A 19,071-nucleotide genomic window follows, 5' to 3' on the forward strand; every position below is an offset into this window, starting at 1 on the left:
CATACTAAAGTGACTTGTGGTGAGGAGCATTTTATCTAAGAAGAAAAAGTGTGGGCTACCATACTAAACTATCTTGCTCCTATTGCACTAGGCAATAGCTTTTTTAAATTTTTCGCTTCCGAGATAATAGTAATTCCTTAACGAATCCAATGTGCTGAACGCTAATATGATAAAGGATGAGCTGAGTTGGCGGCGTTTTCTTTGTAATGTGCAGTGGTGGATATAGAAGGTAGAAACTGGTGGGGGCAACCAGAACCCAGACAACGATAGGTATATCATGAATTTACAATAAACTTTCAAAAATATATAAATAATAGCTTCACCCTTTTTGTCACTCAAAAACCTGCGGGAGGGGGGATAGACGCTCGGCCCTGAACTAGATCCTCCTTTGGTAATCTGTAGGTATTTTTGAGACAATACATATTGTAAATATATGAGAATACATATTGACCATACCTTAATCTTAGTCGAACTTTCAATTGTTTTTGGACTGTAGTTTGTAATCGACGTGGGGAGCATCTTTCATGAGCTTCCAAAAATAGTCAGCCACTATTGACGTAGAACATTTGCCCTGCTGCCGTTACAACTTTTTGGCAATGTCCTGATGAAAGCGATGAGATTACACTCATTTACTTGCTTGCTACACTTTCGGCAGTGATAACTGAGTCAAGAAACACACACTTTTGGGCGCTTCACAAAATACGGACGAATTGAAGGATATTAACTCTAACGAAACGCTTTTACACACGAAATATCAAGCCATCTTCCGGCATTAATTTCGCGACGCCTTTATTCAGGCTTACTGCATATGATGCACGAACCTCTTTGATTGTAGGAGTGATGCAATATGAGGCAAACGTATGTGTAATTTTATTATAATCTAATCAATTAATTATATTAGGAGTAGTACCTACACCAGGATTTCTCAACCTGGGAGTCGCGAAGATAAGCTGAAGAGATAAATATAATTAGAATCTAATACATGAAAACATTTTTAAATGTTATCCCTGGAATACAGACAAAAAAAGCTTACGTGAATACTCACGCACCCCATATACTTAAACGCTACTAAAATTATACTGTAATACACGAACTTTACCTATTTATTTCACTTTATCACTTACAAGAATACACAATAGTAGTTTGTATATAATTTTGAACAGACTGTACGAAATCAGACTTCCTTTCTGTGCTCAGCACAAACAGCCACTTTGCATCTGATACAAAAATGTTTAGTTTTTCTGTCCTTATTCCTAGGGCATATTCGAAATGGTGCTTGGTTCGGAAGACTAGGTGTTGAACCAATTACAATTGATGGTTCTTCTTGAATACCAAGAATATTTCTGATACCAGTAAGCAAATCAGTGGAAAGATTCTTTCTTAGGGGCTCCATCATGTAGGGTCTAGCAACTGCATCCCTAGTTCTTTTCGAAACTCCGAACGGGTGATTGAGTACTCCATATATGACCGTTTCTCCCTAATATAGAGGCTCCCCTTATGGCTGGGTCATTTTCGATCTTACCCTCTGTGTCACTCGTATCACTTGTACTAATTTCATCATCGACTTCCGATTGTACTTCAATATTGTCATCGGACTCACTGAAATTACCATCAGATTCATAATCTTCTTCTTCTAATGCAGGGATGCAAATAACCACTTGCCCACTCGCCCTGGGCGTGGGTTCATCAGTGCGGGCGAGTATTTAATATCATACCGAAAGTAAGTAAATGATTTCTATTGTGGGATGTGGGCTAGTAGCTTTTTTCTTGGGCTAGTAAATATTTGTTGCTTATTTACATCCCTGTTCTAATGTGTTTAGTACAAAGTCTGTAAACTTGCTTGAACCTGCTCTCAGTTTCACCATCATGCAATTAAACAAATATGCACGCAAAGTATCTAAAACGGATTTCGTCAAACATTGAATTTCACATACTTAAATACACAGGTGGGGTGCTGCAGAACCCCATCCCTTGAATATATTCTCTTCTGAAACGAGACAATTTACTTTACACCCATCACCTTGAATGTCACGCTCCAAAATGAGAATTACCTAAAGGTAGACGGCAGGAGGTACCAGTAGTAATAATTTACTATCTAAAGGGTTACGTTGGACCGATGCAAAATAACCCCGTCTCTAGAAACTTTCTCTTTACAGTTCATGGGTTTACCGACAGAGAACTGTGCAATTTTTTTCGTATTTTGTGCAAAGTTAACCCTGAAGTGCAAAGTAATCCCATCTTACGGTACTTACAGATTAGTTAGCAGTTTTCACATTAATTTTAAAGGTGGCAACAGGAGCCTAGGGCTGTCCGATATTTCGATCGAACGATTGATAGTTTCAAATATCAAAATATCGATATCGAAATTTTTGATTGATATATCGACTTTGATCCAGGGAAGAGAGGAATACCAGATTGAAGTTTCGAATAGATTCTCGGCTTTAGAAGATTCGGAATGCACTAGTGTTGAGGATACCTGGATTGAAACTAGAGATAGCATTAACATTTCAGCAAAGGAAAAATTGGGACATGCGGAAATACGTAGGAACAAACCATGGTTCGACCAGGAATGCATTAAACTAGCAGAGAAGAGAAAACAGGCAAAATTACGCTGGCTACAAAATCCGAATGAAATAACTACACAAAAAGTTTTAGAACAAAGAAACGCGATTTTTTGAAAGCTAAAATTAAGGAACTTGAAGATAATAGTAAAAATAAAAACATGTATAAGGGGATCAGGGAATTTAAGAAAGACTATCAATCTCGTGCTTATATATTAAAGAAATCTGACGGTACAGTTCTTACTGATACAGATAGCATCTTAAATAGATGGAAAGATTCCTCTTACGATTTGCTTAACACGCAACCAAAAACTAGTGTACGTGGAGAAAAGGAGATACACACCGCAGAATCGTATATTCCAGAACCCAACCGAATAGAAGTAGAAACCGCTATAAAGAAATTAAAGAAACACAAATCTTCGGGTGTAGATGAAATTCCGGCCGAGTTAATTTTAGCTGGAGGCGAAAAATTGCGGAACAATATACACAAACTCATTCTCCTTATCTGGAACAAGGAAGAATTGCCAAAAGAGTGGAAAGAATCAATTCTTGTTCCAATTCACAAGAAAGGAGACAAAACTGACTGTAATAATTATCGAGGCATTTCTCTTCTGTCAACATCCTATAAAATCCTTTCAAATATTCTATTAGCAAGATTGACCTCATACGCAGATGAAATTATTGGAGAGTATCAGTGCGGATTTAGACGAAATCGATCAACTATCGACCAAATATTTACCATTCGCCAAATACTCAAAAAAAAAAAAAAGTGGGAGTACAATACCCCGGTACATCAACTATTTATTGATTTTAGAAAGGCGTACGACTCGGTTAGGAGAAAAACATTATACAACGTTCTTACAGAACTTGGAATACCGAGAAAGCTAATTACATTAATTAAGATATGTTTAAATGTATCCCAAAGTAAAGTCCGGGTAGGAAAATTTTTGTCCACGAGCTTTCACGTCAAAAATGGCTTGAAAAAGGAGATGCGTTGTCGCCATTATTATTTAACTTTGTTCCGGAATACGCTATAAGGAAAATCAAAGATAGCAACCAGGACCTAGAGTTGAACGGTATTTACCAGGTTATGTCATATGCTGATGATGTAAATTTAATAGGGGATGATAGGAGAACAATAGAAAGAAATGCAGAGATCTTATTAAACGCTTGCAGAGACATGGGTTTAGAAGTAAATGCAGAGAAAACTAAATACATGGAAGTGCGTCGGGACCGGAATACAGCAAATCACGGATGCGTTAAAATATTAAATAATACTTTTGATAAAGTGAATAGTTTCAAATAACTAGGATCAATATTAACACAGTAAAATCATATTCACGAAGAAATTAAATGTCGACTAAAAGCAGGGAATTCGTGTTACTATTCGGTTCAAAGTCTCTTGTCGTCGCGATTTCTGTCGAGGAATTTGAAGCTTAAAATAAACAAAACTCCACTCACTGGACAAAAAATTAGTCAACCTTGTGCAGAAGGAGAGATGAATCGTAATGCCTGTACAGATGGCGCAGCAGTCGAGTCACGTGCACAACTGTGCGCGCACTGCCTCTACGGAACTATAAGGCAGCTTCAGTCAGTGAGACAAGTGTGTTGCAAGTGGACAGTGTCCGTCAAATTGGGTAAAAGTAACGATGTAACAGAGTGGCAAAAAGGGGCAATCATGTTTGGCCGTGCTGAAGCCCACACAGTGATGGAAGTTGCCCGATTTGTTGGTGTTTCGCGGCGGACTGTTCAACGTGTCTACAAGCAGTGGTGTAACACACGTGGCAATGAAACACGTCGCCAGAACTGTGGTCGCAAAAAGATCCTCACAGATCGGACCCGAAGACGAGTTGCCAGGCTTGTGAATCGAAATCGTTTCCAGACCCGCCAGGAATTACTGGAGTCCGTGAATGCACGCCCAGTCCAACCTGTCAGCGAGAGAACATTGCGACGGGAACTGCATGCAACGAACATATGGAGTTGGGTACCTCGCTCACACATGCACATAAAGTTGCTCGTCTGCAGTGGGCCAATATCCACCAAACATGGACAGTAGCAGACTGGCGCCGTGTCATATGGTCTGACGAATCATGATTTTGCCTGTATTCGAATGACACCCGGCGTTATGTCCACCAACGGCCACATGAAGCATTTCACTTGGAGTGTGTGGAAGATCAGGTCCAGGCCGGGGGTGGGTCTGTCATATTCTGGGGGTATTTTTCGTACTATGGGGCGGGCCCACTCATTGAGGTGTTCACAAACATGAACCAGCACGTTTATTTGAACATCCTGGAGGAGCAGGTGTTGCCCTTCAGTCACTTTCATCGCGATGACTTTGCTATAGACACACCCATTATTCAAGACGACAACAGTAGGATTCACAGAGCTGAATCCATATGTGAGTGGTTTGAGGAACACTCAGGTATCCTATCACAACTCGAATGGCCCGCAAAATCACCGGACCTCAACCCAATTGAGCATCTGTGAGACCAATTGGAACAGCAGGTGAAACGTCGACATCAGCATCCCCAACGTTTGGTGGAATTTGCGTGATCTTATCCTCCGTGAGTGGGTTCAACTGGATGTGACGGCCTTGCAGACCCTTGGGGACTCCCTTCTCGACCGCATCCAGGCGGTTATCCAGGCCAGGGGCGACGCTACACGGTATTAACGTAAGTACCCACGGGGGTGACTAATTTTTTGTCCGGTGAGTGTATAATCATGCCTGTTGTTCTGTATGGTTGCGAAACATGGTCGCTTACTCTGAGGGAAGAACATAGACTGAAAGTATTTGAGAACAAGACCCTGAGACGAATATTCAGACCCGAGAGGAACGGGAATGGAGAATGGCGGAAACTTCATAACGAGGAACTACATAATTTATACAGTTTACCCAACATTGTTAGGGTCGTCAAGTCAAGGTGGCTTCGGTGGGCAGGTCATGTAGCTAGAATGGAAGAAAGTAGAAATGCTTTGAAAGTCTTGACTGGAAGACCAATCGGAAAACGACCATTAGGAAGACCTAGGCGCATATGGGAGGACAATATTAAGATGGATCTCGCAGAGATTGGAATACAATGTAGAAACTGGATGCAATTAGCTAAGGATGAAAGTCAGTGGAGAGCTTTTGTGAACGCGGCATTGAACCTCCGGGTTCCATAGGCCATAGAGTTAGTTAGTTAGTTATATCGATATTTTCGATGTTTCTCATATTTTTTATATTTTCGAATTTTGATATTACTTATATTTCGATGTTGCTGTATTTTTCGATATTTCGAACAAGTTTCAATAGTTTGCGGTATCGATTATTATATCTAAACTATCGCAAAGCCCTATCAAATCCCCTCCGAAATGAAGTTTTTGGCTATGGGCCTGATTAGAGATGCGCATGAAATGAGAAGAGACAGAATTTTCGTTACGAAATTTGAGACGAGACAAAGCTCTTTCAATAGAACCAGATACAGTTTCCGAGACGAGACATAACTTTCGCGGTACCTTATCGACAGGAGACAGTCTCAAATCTTTTCTCGTGCGCATCCCTAGGCCTGATCGTGAGTTATCAAAAAGCATGTTAATGAGAATAACAACATGTAAATACATTATAGGTAGCTAAAAACATTTTTGTTTTCATTCTTCAGTGCTTAAAGTAATGCATTGTAATTATTCTCAGTATTTTATAGTGTATCCTTAAGCTTAAGGTGATGCATAATTAACTTTTAAATTCAGTTAACTTATTTTGTTTCTCAAATTGTTTTAAAAACGTATGTGCAAATATGTTTATTTTCATTCTTGAGTGCTTAAAGTGACGTATTGTTATTAAACATAGTATTTAATATTGTAGTCTTAACGTTAAGTGATACACAGTTAACTTTTGAATTCAGTTAACATTTTTCTCCCTGAAATTGCTTTAAAAAGTATGTAAAAAGTTTTTATTTTATTTTCTTGAGTGCTAAAAGTGATGCACAGTTATTAAGCTTAGTACCTTATACCCTATTCTTAACCTTATACTGATAAACAGTGAGGTTTTGAATAAATTATGTCAAGTTATGTAAGTGACTGGTACAAAACCCTGACGATCACTGGAACATTTCGATTTTGAAGTGACGACTACTGCTGCAATACAAGGGATTTAAAAATATTGTTTTTCCTTCAACGGCTACTCGATTTTGAATTCTGACTACATGGTCATATACAGGAAGTGTCATTGTTTTTCCAGCAATGGTACAGCTCCGACAGATTCACGATGCTCACAGAAGAGACAAAAGAGTATGTTTTCAACCTTAAAGTGACGACCACTGGTGTTTTTACCCTACTATGCAAAAGTAAGTGGGTACCCTAATGGGGTTCTGGGGTATCATGCGGTACCTAATTTCTGCATTTTTGATATATGAAAATACATGTCTCTAAAAGTAAAGAACTGATATTTGTTTACCGAAAACTGCAACTCGGTAAGCCTTATGGATACCGAGATATTGGAAAATAAAAAGCGACACCATAGGTACGTGTGGCTTGCATAATTGACGGTACAATTTGGAAAATGAATTAAAATATGACTAGCATCTATGAAGATATGGTCAAATAAAGGGAGGACCAATACAGTTATGGGGTTTTCGTGTTAGATGGTAAATATCCGAGATCGGTCATGGAAAGTTAATAAGCATCAGCAGCAATTTCATCCTAAATAACTAGATATCTCCATGGGAGTAACAAGATTAAATGTTTAAAGCTTTTGAAAATATAACTTGACATTTGTAAAGAATATTAGAAATAGGTATTTACTCAAAACTTCCAGGCAGTACATCTAACATCTAGAGAAACGCCATGAAATAAAAGCGTATGATATCTTGAAATTTCGGAAATAATTATTGGTCGCAACAAAATTAAATAAGATGGTACTTCTATGGGTTAAGTGAGTACCTCAATACAATTTCGATCGAAAGATTAGTTCTAGGTTTTCTTCAGGCAATTCCAAAGGTTCATCGACCTGTGTAAAAAAGTGAAAAATCTTTGCCAATATCTAATATAGTAACCAAGATATAAGGAATTATATGTTTTATGACGTAGAAATAAAGATCTTTATGGATTTGTACTTTTGGGTCTTTGCTAATAAGAAGAAATCTCAGAAAGCTACTGTATATACCTTAATAGACAATTAAGTGAGCAGGGGTACAGTAGCTTATTGGTAGGGTGTTTACCTAGTCTTTTGCAGAAACTATACTGGAATATTCACTTAATCCATAGAGATACAACCATACTTAACTGCCCATTTAATTTTAAAATGAAATAAAAGGAAATATTTCAGTGTTGTGACCCACGATTATGCCTCTTAGTCTAAGGGAGACGATGATTAAGGTAATTGAATGTTGATGAGAGAATTGATGGAATGCAAAAGTAGGTGGAAACTAGAGTACCCCGAGGAAACCCACGAATACGATGTTCACTACAAACTGATTTGGCCGCAGATGGAACCAGGGACCTAATACACAATAATAATTGTCTACTTAGGTATATACGATAGTTTTCTGAAATTTCTTCTTCTTACAGCATACGACCCATAAAATGTATAATTCCTTATACCTCGCTTGCTGTAATAGATATTCACAAATAATTTTTATTCTTTTTCAAAGCTCGATGAACGCTTGGAATTACCCGAAGAAAACTTAGAGCTGAATTAATCTTTCGATCTAAATTGTACTGACGAGTATGAAGTACTCACTTAACCCATAGAAGTACCATATTATTTAATTTTTTTTGGGATCAATAATTGTTTTCTGAAATTTCAAGATCTAATATGTTTTATTTCACGTTGTCACTCTAGCTGCTAGATGTACTGGCTGTAAGTTTTGGGTAAACATATATTTCTAATACTCTTTACAAATATCAAGGCATATTTTCCAAAGCTTTTAAAATTTAATCTTGGCAGACCCCATGATGTTCTAAACCACTATGGAAATACCTAATTACTTTAGGATGAACTTGCTACTTGTGCTTATTAACATTCCATGATCGGTTTCGAAAATTTTACCATTTAACACGAAAACCCCTCAACTGTATGGGTCTTCTTTATTTGACAATATCTTTATAACCGTTAGTCATATTTTAATTAATTTTCTAAATTGTACCGTCTAATATGCAAGCTCCACGTACCTATTGTGTCGCTGTTTATTTTACCATATTTCGGTAACTGTTAGGCTTACCAACTTGGGAGTTCGGCAAATACACACCTATAACGTTCTTTAAAACTTTATTAAGACATATTTTAGAATGTTCAGAAACGGGAGTCTGCGAATCCCATGGTACCGAAAACCAATATAAGAGTGTGTGTAGTGTATTGGATTGAAACTACTTTTGAGATTGTTGTTAGTCCTCAGTAATTACGTTTTAGAAACCGCACCATCTAGTTCGCAAACCCCACACTTCTATAAGGTCGCTCTTTATTTTTCCATATCTTGGTATCCATAAGGCTTACCGAGTTATGGTTTTCGGTAAATAGATATCAGTTCTTTACATTTTTGAGATATATATTTCCATATATCTAAAAATGCAAACATTAGGTATCCCATGGTACCCGCGAACGCCATTGGGGTACCCATTTACTTTTGCATAGTAATACATTTTGAGTTGTTGTTCAGCATCAATAAACTTTTTTTCAAAATTCATCGTTTTTCTACCCGAAACCCAAAAGTTCATACTCGACCGAACAGACTTTGTTCATTAATCTCAAAAACGTTAAGATACTTTGTTTCGTTTAGTACAACCAAGTTAAGCACACTGAAGGTAACATTTTAAATATTTTTGGATTTTTGTTTCTACATATTCTACATTAATATAGAAGTTCAAACATATTCTGCTTTTATTACTAGGTATCGGCCTGGGAACTTTGGCGCAGCTACCCTGTCTCCTTCTTGGTGTTGCATTTTTAATGGCGAGCACTGTGTAGGAATCATCTTGCGAGGGAACACACTTTTGGCTGACATATTTTTAATTATAGCGACATTTAAAAAATAACTTATCTGTTAATTAAAATGTACAGAGAAGTTATTTCTGGAAAATTCTATTCAGGCCTTTTGTGGTAACAACTTCTGCATTTTGGAAGAGGATACTATTATGAAAAAGAATGGGTTAAAGTCGTCTTTATATGGTACAAGCAATGGATGATAACAGCTTAATAAATGATTGTACGTAAATCTTGTTTGAGTTTGAATATAGGATTGTACATGGTTGCGCATTTTGCGTTATTATTGAAGTGCTGCAGCTAACTTATTGCAAAACGTATGATAAATTCTTACAATAATATTCTCACTTATTAATTAACTCTGTATGAAAACGAAAATGGTTTAACATATGGTTAATCCTCTTTGTGTCAATAGTTTTAAAATTAACGCTTGTGTCACTTTTCAACCCTTGGCTTGCAGTAGCTTTCCAACGAATTAGCAGGAAGTCCATACTTATAGGACATCCTACAGGTAAATATACTTCTCTGGACAGTTTCGCTGATCCAAACTAGGTTTTGAAATATGTAGGATTGTTAATTTTATTATTATTGACATAAAGGAGATCAACTATATTTTAAGCTACTTTTGTTTTCATACAGAGTAAAACAGTATGTGACAACATTAAAGTAAGAATACATCATACATTTTGCAGTATGTTGCAGCACTTCAATAATGGTGCACTATACGTACAAGCCAGATCATGCGTATGTCCAATCCATATGTTACAACGCAATACGTATATGATACAGGTAAAATCCGTATATTTCATATGGACAACCTATAAGCTACATGCATCCAATCCATACATTACATATAGCCAACCAGTACGCGACATACGTATAATCTATATACTGCATGCGGATAGTCTGTAAGCAACATATGTGCTCTGTATGGTGTATACGGATATTCTGTATGCTGTATTTGGACAAGCTGTGTGCGACATGAGGAAAATCTGTATAATATATACGTACAGTACGTATACTGTATCTAGTCATGCGTACGGGGCATATGCACAATATTGATGCTGTCTCGGGGTTGAACGCAAGAAACATACGTATAGAACGTATATTGTATACTTCTTGAAATTATGCTCCGTCCTGATAGTCAGTGTGTGTCATTATTATTAATCCACATGCTACATACAGTCCTGACGTCACAAAATTAGATGTTACCTCCATATATACTTGTTACTGCAGATGATGTCACGTGACTGACGTCATTGCACTTACGCGGACAGTACGTATAGTACATACTCTTTCAGCTATACATTTGCTGCAGCATGTTATATATGTTTGTACGTTAAGTCCAAAAACTACAGGAATTACGAATGTAACTTACGTTTTTAAGTACGCCACATACATTTTTTTCTCAGTGTAGTCTCTTACACGAGATTCATTTAAATAATACAAACGTTTACTCTCAGATTTTGCATTTGTCTCATCCTTCGTGGATGGAGGGGCGGATCCAGGGGCCGATCGGGGCAATCGCCGCTCCCAAAAGAGGAAACTATTCTCTCTTATATATAAATAAAACCCATCTCAGAGTTTGGAACTCTTAAAAAGTACTCTAAGTAGCAGTATTGCCTTTCATTGCCCCCGCTTCCCCAGAAGTCCGTCCTGGATTTGCCCCTGTATGGATGTGTATATATCCAGATAAAATTAAATTGCTATTTTTAATAAAGAGAACAAGCGTCTAGAATTTGCTTTGTTTTTGTTAAATATGAGAACAAAAAGTACGTGTACTCACCTCAAACTTTGAATCTGGAGGAAAAACCAAATAACGCCTAACTCGAGACAACGTTGAGTGACTTTGATGATTTGGGAATGACAAAGGAAGGAAGATTAAAATGATCCAACTTCTTGTGCTCATTCTACATTAACCTCTTCCAAAAACAGGAAAAACCTAAAATTATCATACTGTATATTGAGAATTGTACGTAACAATTTCAGTTAAATACATAATCTAGTATAACAACTGTTCTTTGGAAAGTTATGAAAATGGCAACGTTACGTTGGTAGTCACTTTTGCTGTTTGGTAGCAAAACTATAAATTATCTTGTTATTTCATTTTTGGCATCAATTCGATGTACAGCCGAGTATATATATATATATCATGTAATACCAATGGGCATAGAAATAAATGCTCATATGTCTGCAAGAGCTTCAAATAACCTATTTACTCGTATTATTACACAATATGAATTTCTTCCAACTTATCTGAGTTACGATATAAAGCAGTTTAATTCCAAAAGAGTCTGAACAAAAGGGCGAGAATAGAGGATTCCAGGGGATTCAGAAATGTTCTGGTCAAAACTACTTCACATAAAAACTGCTCGCGTCAAAAGAGCCTGAGTTAAGAGAAACTGAGGTTGAAGTATCAAAAGTGTTTATACGTAAAATAAACTATTTTCTTGTAATTTACCATTTTTTCTGAAACAATGATGAAGCTATAGGAGAGCCAGACCCCCCTATTTGAAATTTTGACTCCAAGTGGGGTTCCTTGCTCAGTAATGATCATATTTTTACTAAGTAAAATATTGAAAATCGTAGTATTGCACGATAATTACTTTGGGGTATTGCTACGTGTTGTACATTCGTGACGACGTCAGTCCTTTCGACCTTTCGAGAATTATGTATCAGCTGGATACTTCATGTCTCCATACCACTAGGGCAATCCACTGTACTCTACTTCATATACATCTTCTACGCTGGCCTATTAGGTCTCCGGATTGAGCATAGATCATGTGTGAAATATGTTAAGACGGCGCTTGACTATCAGCTAGGCTTGGACAATGACCATCCCTGGTCTACACCAAGACCTATAAGAAGAGTAGGATATCAAACTAGACAGACATTCATGATGCACACGGGCAGTTATCTGCCCGGACAGCCGCTTGTTTGGCCGCTGGGGCGTTTGAAATACTATTAAGTTGAATAATGTATGTTTTTTAAACAGCAATCCATTTAATCCAATGTTCTCGGCATTGCTGTCACAGTGAATGTTGCTGTGCTGAGCTTTCGTTATCAGATTTTTCCGGTTGTTTTGGTCCGGTGTGTCGCAGGTGTTCTTTCATTCTGTCTTCAATATTCCTTCCCGTTTCGCCTATGTAAGTGGCGTTATATTCACATGTGATTCTATAGAAGTCCGGTGTTTTTATTCCCATTGGTTCTTTTGGGGTTGGTAGTAAACTCTTGATCTTCGATGGGGGCAGTGTACCGTCTTGATGTTGAATTTCTTAAGTAGTCTTGCTAGTTGATTGGAGTTTTTTTTATGTATAACTGCAATATTTTCCTTATCTGCCGCATTGTCCTCTTTTGTGGCGCAATTTCTGTTGCTGTATTTTCACATGGCTGTTTCGATCTGTTTCGACGAATATCTGTTGAATTTAAATATCGTTTCCAGGTGAGAGAGCTCCATGCTTGTATTATCTGCAGCTGCTCTTTGGTGTGCTCTGCGTATTAGAGTATTTGACACCCTCATTTTTTGTGCAGGATGATGAAAACTGGTACACTCGAGGTAGAGATCCGTGTGCGTGGGTTTCCTGTAGATTGAGTCGCCTAGACTTCCATCTGGTTTCTTGTATACGAGTATATCCAAGACCGGAATCTTCCTTCTGTTTCCATTGTGAACTTAATGTTGTGTATAGAATCCAGATGATGTTAAGAATTCGTCGAGTTTCTGTCTGCCATGGGGCCATATGACGAATGTGTCGTCTACAAATCTGTAAAATACCTTAGGTTTATATGTTACCGCTTCCAGTGCTTGGTGTTCAAAATGCTCCGTATAGAAGTTTATATTACTGCAGAGAGAGGAGAACCCATTGCCACTCCACCACTTTGTTGATAGAAATTGCCGTGGTAACTAAAGTAGGTAGACGTTAGTGTGTCTGAAGAGATGTACTATATCCTTGTTGAAGTGCGATTCCAGGAGTTTAATAGAATCTTCTAGTGGTACCTTCGTGAAGAGAGAAACCACATCAAAGCTCACGAGTATTCTTCTGTGTTCGTCTTGATGCCGTGTAGTACTTTTACAAAATGGCTGGAGTTTCTGATAAGGTCTGTACACTCTTCTGTTAGTGGCTGTAGCAGCCCTGTTAATTTCTTGGCTAGGTTGTGCGTGGGGCCTCCTATGGTGTTAATTCTGGGTCGTAATGGAACTTCTTTCTTGTGTATTTTGGGAAAGCCGTAAATTCTTGTTGGTATTAAACCGGAAGGTTTAAGTTCCTTCTTTTCTTTTTAATTCAGACTGAAACATTGCATTAATATGGAGGTTTTCATTTCGATGGCCTTGGTTGGATCTCTGCTAACTATTATGTATGCTTGATCTTCCAGTAGGCATATCAATTTTTTAGTGGTATTCTTCCCTGTTCAGAATGACGGTTGCATTCCCCTTGTCTGCCGGTAATATTATGATGCTGTCATCTGCTCGTGGGTCATTGAGGGCTTTTCTTTCCTCTCTGGATAGGTTGTATTTCGGGTTCTGCTGCTTGGCTCTCATAAGGACCATAACGGCTTGTGCGCTTATGTGTTTGCTGCTTCTTGGTCTAAGTGGTTTATGGCCTGTTCAATACCGCTTACGGTTTCTGTGATGGGAAGGTGTTATGGTATGTGAGCAAATTTCAGGTCTTTGTATAGGAGACTTGTAGATACTTCACTTAGTCTTTTGCTGGAAAGATTCTTACATCACAAGAGAGAACAATACGGCAGATAAGGAAATTATTGCAGTTATTTCATACATGGGAAAATCCTCCAATCAACAAGTAAGACTACTGAAGAAATTCAACATCAAGACGGTACACTGCCCCCATCGAAGATCAAGAGTTTACTATCAACCAAAAGACCCAATGGGAATAAAAACACCGGACATCTATAGGATCACATGTGAATGTAACGCCACTTACATAGGCGAAACGGGAAGGAATATTGAAGACAGAATGAAAGAACACCTGCGATACACCAGACTGAAACAACCGGAAGAATCTGCAATAGCTGAACACTGCATTGAATTCAATCATACGGCTATGTGGAACCAAATTGAAGTTCTAAAGAAAAACAAACAGTTCTGGGACAGGAAAATACATGAAGCTCTATTAATTCGTACATACAAGCCCTCCGAAAATAATGGAAAATAGAAAATAAATTCGTTTCCTTGAGTGATGCACCATCCTATATCTACGTGCACCTCCTACATGCAGTTAGAAGATCTAAAGCAGCATGTCGAATTTTGTGTCGCGTCACGGTTTTTATCCAAAGACATTTACCGGAAAGTGTGTATTAGAGAAAGAAAGAAGGGTAAAAAGAAAGAAAATAGGAAAGCGCGTGAAGATTTTTCGCCTCATCATTGGCTTGGGTAGTAGAAAGAAAAACCCGGAAACATATGGATTCCAGGAAAAACCCCTTTATCGGTCATGCATGTGCTCAAATATTTTCATGGCAAAACCATACTAAGAAGGTGCGGTAAAATCCATGTAAAAGCATCTTTACTGTCTGTATTGATTCTCTAACTGAAAAGTTAAGTGTGAATTAAACTATTGTGTTAAGTTGTCTGTAGTTTGGTGGAGAAGTTTTGTTAGTGGGACTCTTTTTTTTTTCATGCAAATCGGTCGTCTTATTCATCCTTGGACTGCGTCAATCTAAAATGAGACTAACAAGGAGACTTACGGAAGTGCCACTTACCGATTTGAATGAAACTTAGCACATTTGTAGAACATCGAAAAATAATCGACACGCATTTTTTTATTTCGGCAATGGTGCGGGTTTAAGGGTAGAAACTACCCTTTGAACCGTTAGCGGTGGTGTCGAAGCATATACAAAAAACAATCATTTGATGTAGAAGAAAACATAGTACCAGGGAGTTTAAGAACGGCTGATTCAGAATCTGTCGTCAAAATTATAAAATTCGAAATGGCGGATCCAATATGGCGATTACAGTTACAAAAAGTCTTCTGGTTTGAAATGTTGTACTTTTAACCAAGAACAATCATAGTTGACAGGAATTACTGCGAGGAGGTTGCAGACTGATTTGAAACCCCTTTCTGAACTATTTTAATAAGATGCTTGATTAAAGTACGTCTCTATATCTTCACAATTGGGGGTGCGTATTTAAAGTGAGTCCCCTCCCCTCTCCCTATTCCGGGTGCTCATTTAAAGTTAGTTCTCTCTCCTCTTACTATTTCGGGTGCGTCTAATGCAAAGTCGATTTTGTTATTAGATTCGTGGAGTGACCACAACTCATCAACTTTTGAACCTATTTTAAGAACAAAAAAGAACCTCAAAGTAGAAACCATTTCTCCAGGAATAACTAGTAGGATTCAGCCTCTTGCTGTGTTGTTCTTTAGGCGACAGAAAAAAAAAAACTTCTTGAGACACTTTTCTGACATTGTCCTTCTCTACAAATATAACATGACTTTACACCTCCGTAATAATATGACTAAGATTCAATCACTGATCGATAATAAGTATTCTTCTCCCAGATTGGCAAATCTTATAAAGTATTCGTGATATAAAAGTTTATATATATATATATATATATATATATATATATATATATATATATATATATATATATATATATATATATATATATATATATAAACACCTGCATTTGAAAATCACATAAGATTTTGTTTCAAAGATTGGGCAGCATTTTGCAATTTGGGTACAGTTATTGCTGTAACAACGGTGTAAACAATGTTTATACATCACACAGTTGTTTTTACGGAATATCAGTACTGCAATACGTTTTCTTATTATATTCATAATTATAACAATTGAAGATAGACTATGAAGTTCTGACATAGTGAGAGGCGAGGGGACTCACTATACATAAATGAAATGAAATGAAATCTTTGAGGTTTACGTCCCACGATTATGCGGGCTAGGTTAAAGGAGACGGTGATAATGAGAAATGAATGAAATGGTGGAATGAAGAAAGTGGGAGGAAACGGAAGAACCAAGAGGAAACCCACGCACACGGTGTTTGTCCACCACAAAGTTCACTTGGCACGAGCTGGGACTGAACCAGGGACTCCATGTACCAGCGGTTAATTCTCTACCACTGAACCACCACGACCCCTCACTATACATAATCACCCCGAATATTGGGAGGTGCAGAGTCTCACTTTAATCAAGTACCATGTTAACATAAGTAAGGAAAGGGGTTTTAAATCGGTCTGCAACTTCCTCGCAGTAATTCCTGCCAACTATGATTGTTCTTGGTTAGCAAAGCATTTCAAACCAGAAGACTTTTTGTAATTGTAATCGCCATAGTGGATCCGCAATTTTGTATTTCGTAAATTTGACGTTAGATTCTGAATCAGCTGTTCTAAAACTCCCTGGCATTATGTTTTCTTCTACATTAAATGATTGCTTTTTGTATATAATTCGAGACCACCGGCTCAAAGCGCAGTTTCTACCCTTAAACCCGCTCCATTACCGAAATAAAAAAAATACGTGTCAATTATTTTTCGATTTTCTACAAATGTGCAAAGTTTTATTCAAATCGGTGAGTGACACTTCCTTAAGTCTCCTTGTAAGATATATATACATACGATTATGTAGTATTTAGGTATATTATACTATCTGTGATATGGTTGATATTAGTATCCTATTGGACTTGTCAATTTTGTTAATATGAGTGATATTTCAATAACTTGAATAAGATCTATTAGTTTTCTCTCTGCCTAACAGGCCTCGTCATACCTTTTTATTTACATATTTACATGTTTTTTTTTCCTAATTATTGTCAGAAGTATTTTTGAATGGATTTCTAATTTAGCGCATGAAGCGGACGTTTGTATTTGTAGTTGCCTTCTGGAATTGTATAGCTACTCAGAGAGTTTATAAGGTCATTGCCTATTGCTTTTACAGACTGGTAGAAGTTCCTTACTAAATATTATATTTGGTCTTCAATCAGAGTCAACCCTAGACGCTGCTGTAGGCGCAGAACAGGCAAATATCGGGGATAATGTGTTACTACGCGTACAGTATTATTCTGAAGTCTCTGCAAAGCCCGCGTATAATAAGCTGCGGTGAAAGCCCATGCTGGCGCACCATATGTGACTGTTCCTCTAACTAGCATTTTGCATAATGTAACTTTGCTCTGAGTGTTGAGGGCAGGTGAGCGGAAAAGTCCGGCTGGGTTTCGTAGTCTAGCTCTAGCCTTATATCTTTGGGAGTTCATGTGCTATTTAAGGGTAACCCTTTTATCTAGTATTACTCCCAAATATTTAACTTTATCTTTCCATTTTATTGGTATGTTATATAGAGTTAGTTGGTGGTTTGGTTTTCGTTTGTATTTTTTTACAGTTAGTAAACTGTATGGCTTCACACTTTTCAGCATTGACTTTGATTTTCCAAGGGGAAGCCCTCCATGACCAAAACCCTAACCGAGTGCTGTGTTCTCATCAAGTACTAAGAACAACAGTGTGGCCCTTTTCAGGACCAAGTGATTACATATCAGAGACATGCCTCGACCCAAGAAGAAGACTTCGACAAGGAGAACAGCGAGTGTCCAGTACCCAGCAGAAGATGAATGCCCACCAGAAGTGCCGAACACCCCGGTGAAGCTTTTATGCGTCGGGAGCCAGTATGAAAGCGCTGAGGACGTCAGACGAAGAGTAGGAAGTACGATGCAGACTAATGATGTGCACATTCAGAAGACTGGACACAGACAATTCACACTAAGGTTTTCCACCACAGAAGCAAAGTACATATTTCATCGTATGTTCGTAGGAATAGAGTCTGGACCAAAATCTTACATGGAAGAGGTTAACGAAATCACACATACTGAAGACAAAAGCCCACAGGAAAACGGAGAAATTGGCCCAGAAAGTGTATCAGAGAAAAACCTAAACAGAGAAGAGAAGTACATACAAGTAAAAAGCCAAGGTGACCCAAACTCCCAATCACAGAAGGAAATTGCAGACAGGGAAACTCCAGAACCCACAGATGGCTTCACATTAGTGAAACAGCGAAGACAGAAGAAAACAAATCCCAAACAAGAGGAAGAAGACACCCGTGAAGCAAACCCAAGAAGCTCCGGCCCTTCTCAGGACCAAACAACTCAGAAGAAGACGCCAGTTACCACCCACACAGCTGCACGCAAGAAAATCAGTAACACCACATTTAGATGTGTCGTTAAGGCTATTCCCACCGAACTAGAAGTAAAAGACATCAAAAAAGAGCTATATAAACAGAAACTAAACATTCGAAATATAATCCGCATTAGGAACAATAATGGACCCACACCTTTCCTCAGGATATTTTCGGACGATGCAGAACAAGTGAACCACCTAATATCTCATGGAATAATGATTCATCAGAAACACTATGCAGTTGAAACGTCAAGGACTCCCCCCAGACCCCTACCATGTCATAATTGTTATCAATATGGTCACCTCCGAAACTGGTGCCAAGCGAAAAGAGTATGCAACCGTTGCGGTAAATCACATGAAGAAGAATGCAGCAAATCAAGAAGGAAAGATTTTTGCGCCACCTGCATCAGTGAGGACCATC

At 38.0% G+C, this 19,071-nt stretch overlaps 1 protein-coding gene across 1 annotated transcript in view; it reads right to left on the reverse strand.

The window, feature by feature from the left end:
* Positions 1 to 11,450, reverse strand: part of LOC145665766 (uncharacterized) — a 30,362-nt gene extending 18,912 nt beyond the window's left edge. The window contains exon 1 of the mRNA XM_081732893.1: positions 11,303 to 11,450. Coding sequence (XP_081589019.1) covers positions 11,303 to 11,425 — 123 coding nt within the window. The 5' untranslated portion in view covers positions 11,426 to 11,450. The remainder of the gene's footprint in view (positions 1 to 11,302) is intronic.
* Between the last annotated feature and the right edge of the window lie 7,621 nt (positions 11,451 to 19,071).

Source organism: Thermobia domestica, chromosome 12 (assembly GCF_964235325.1).
Source record: "Thermobia domestica chromosome 12, izTheDome1.hap1.1, whole genome shotgun sequence".
NCBI classification, from domain to species: Eukaryota; Metazoa; Arthropoda; class Insecta; order Zygentoma; family Lepismatidae; genus Thermobia; species Thermobia domestica.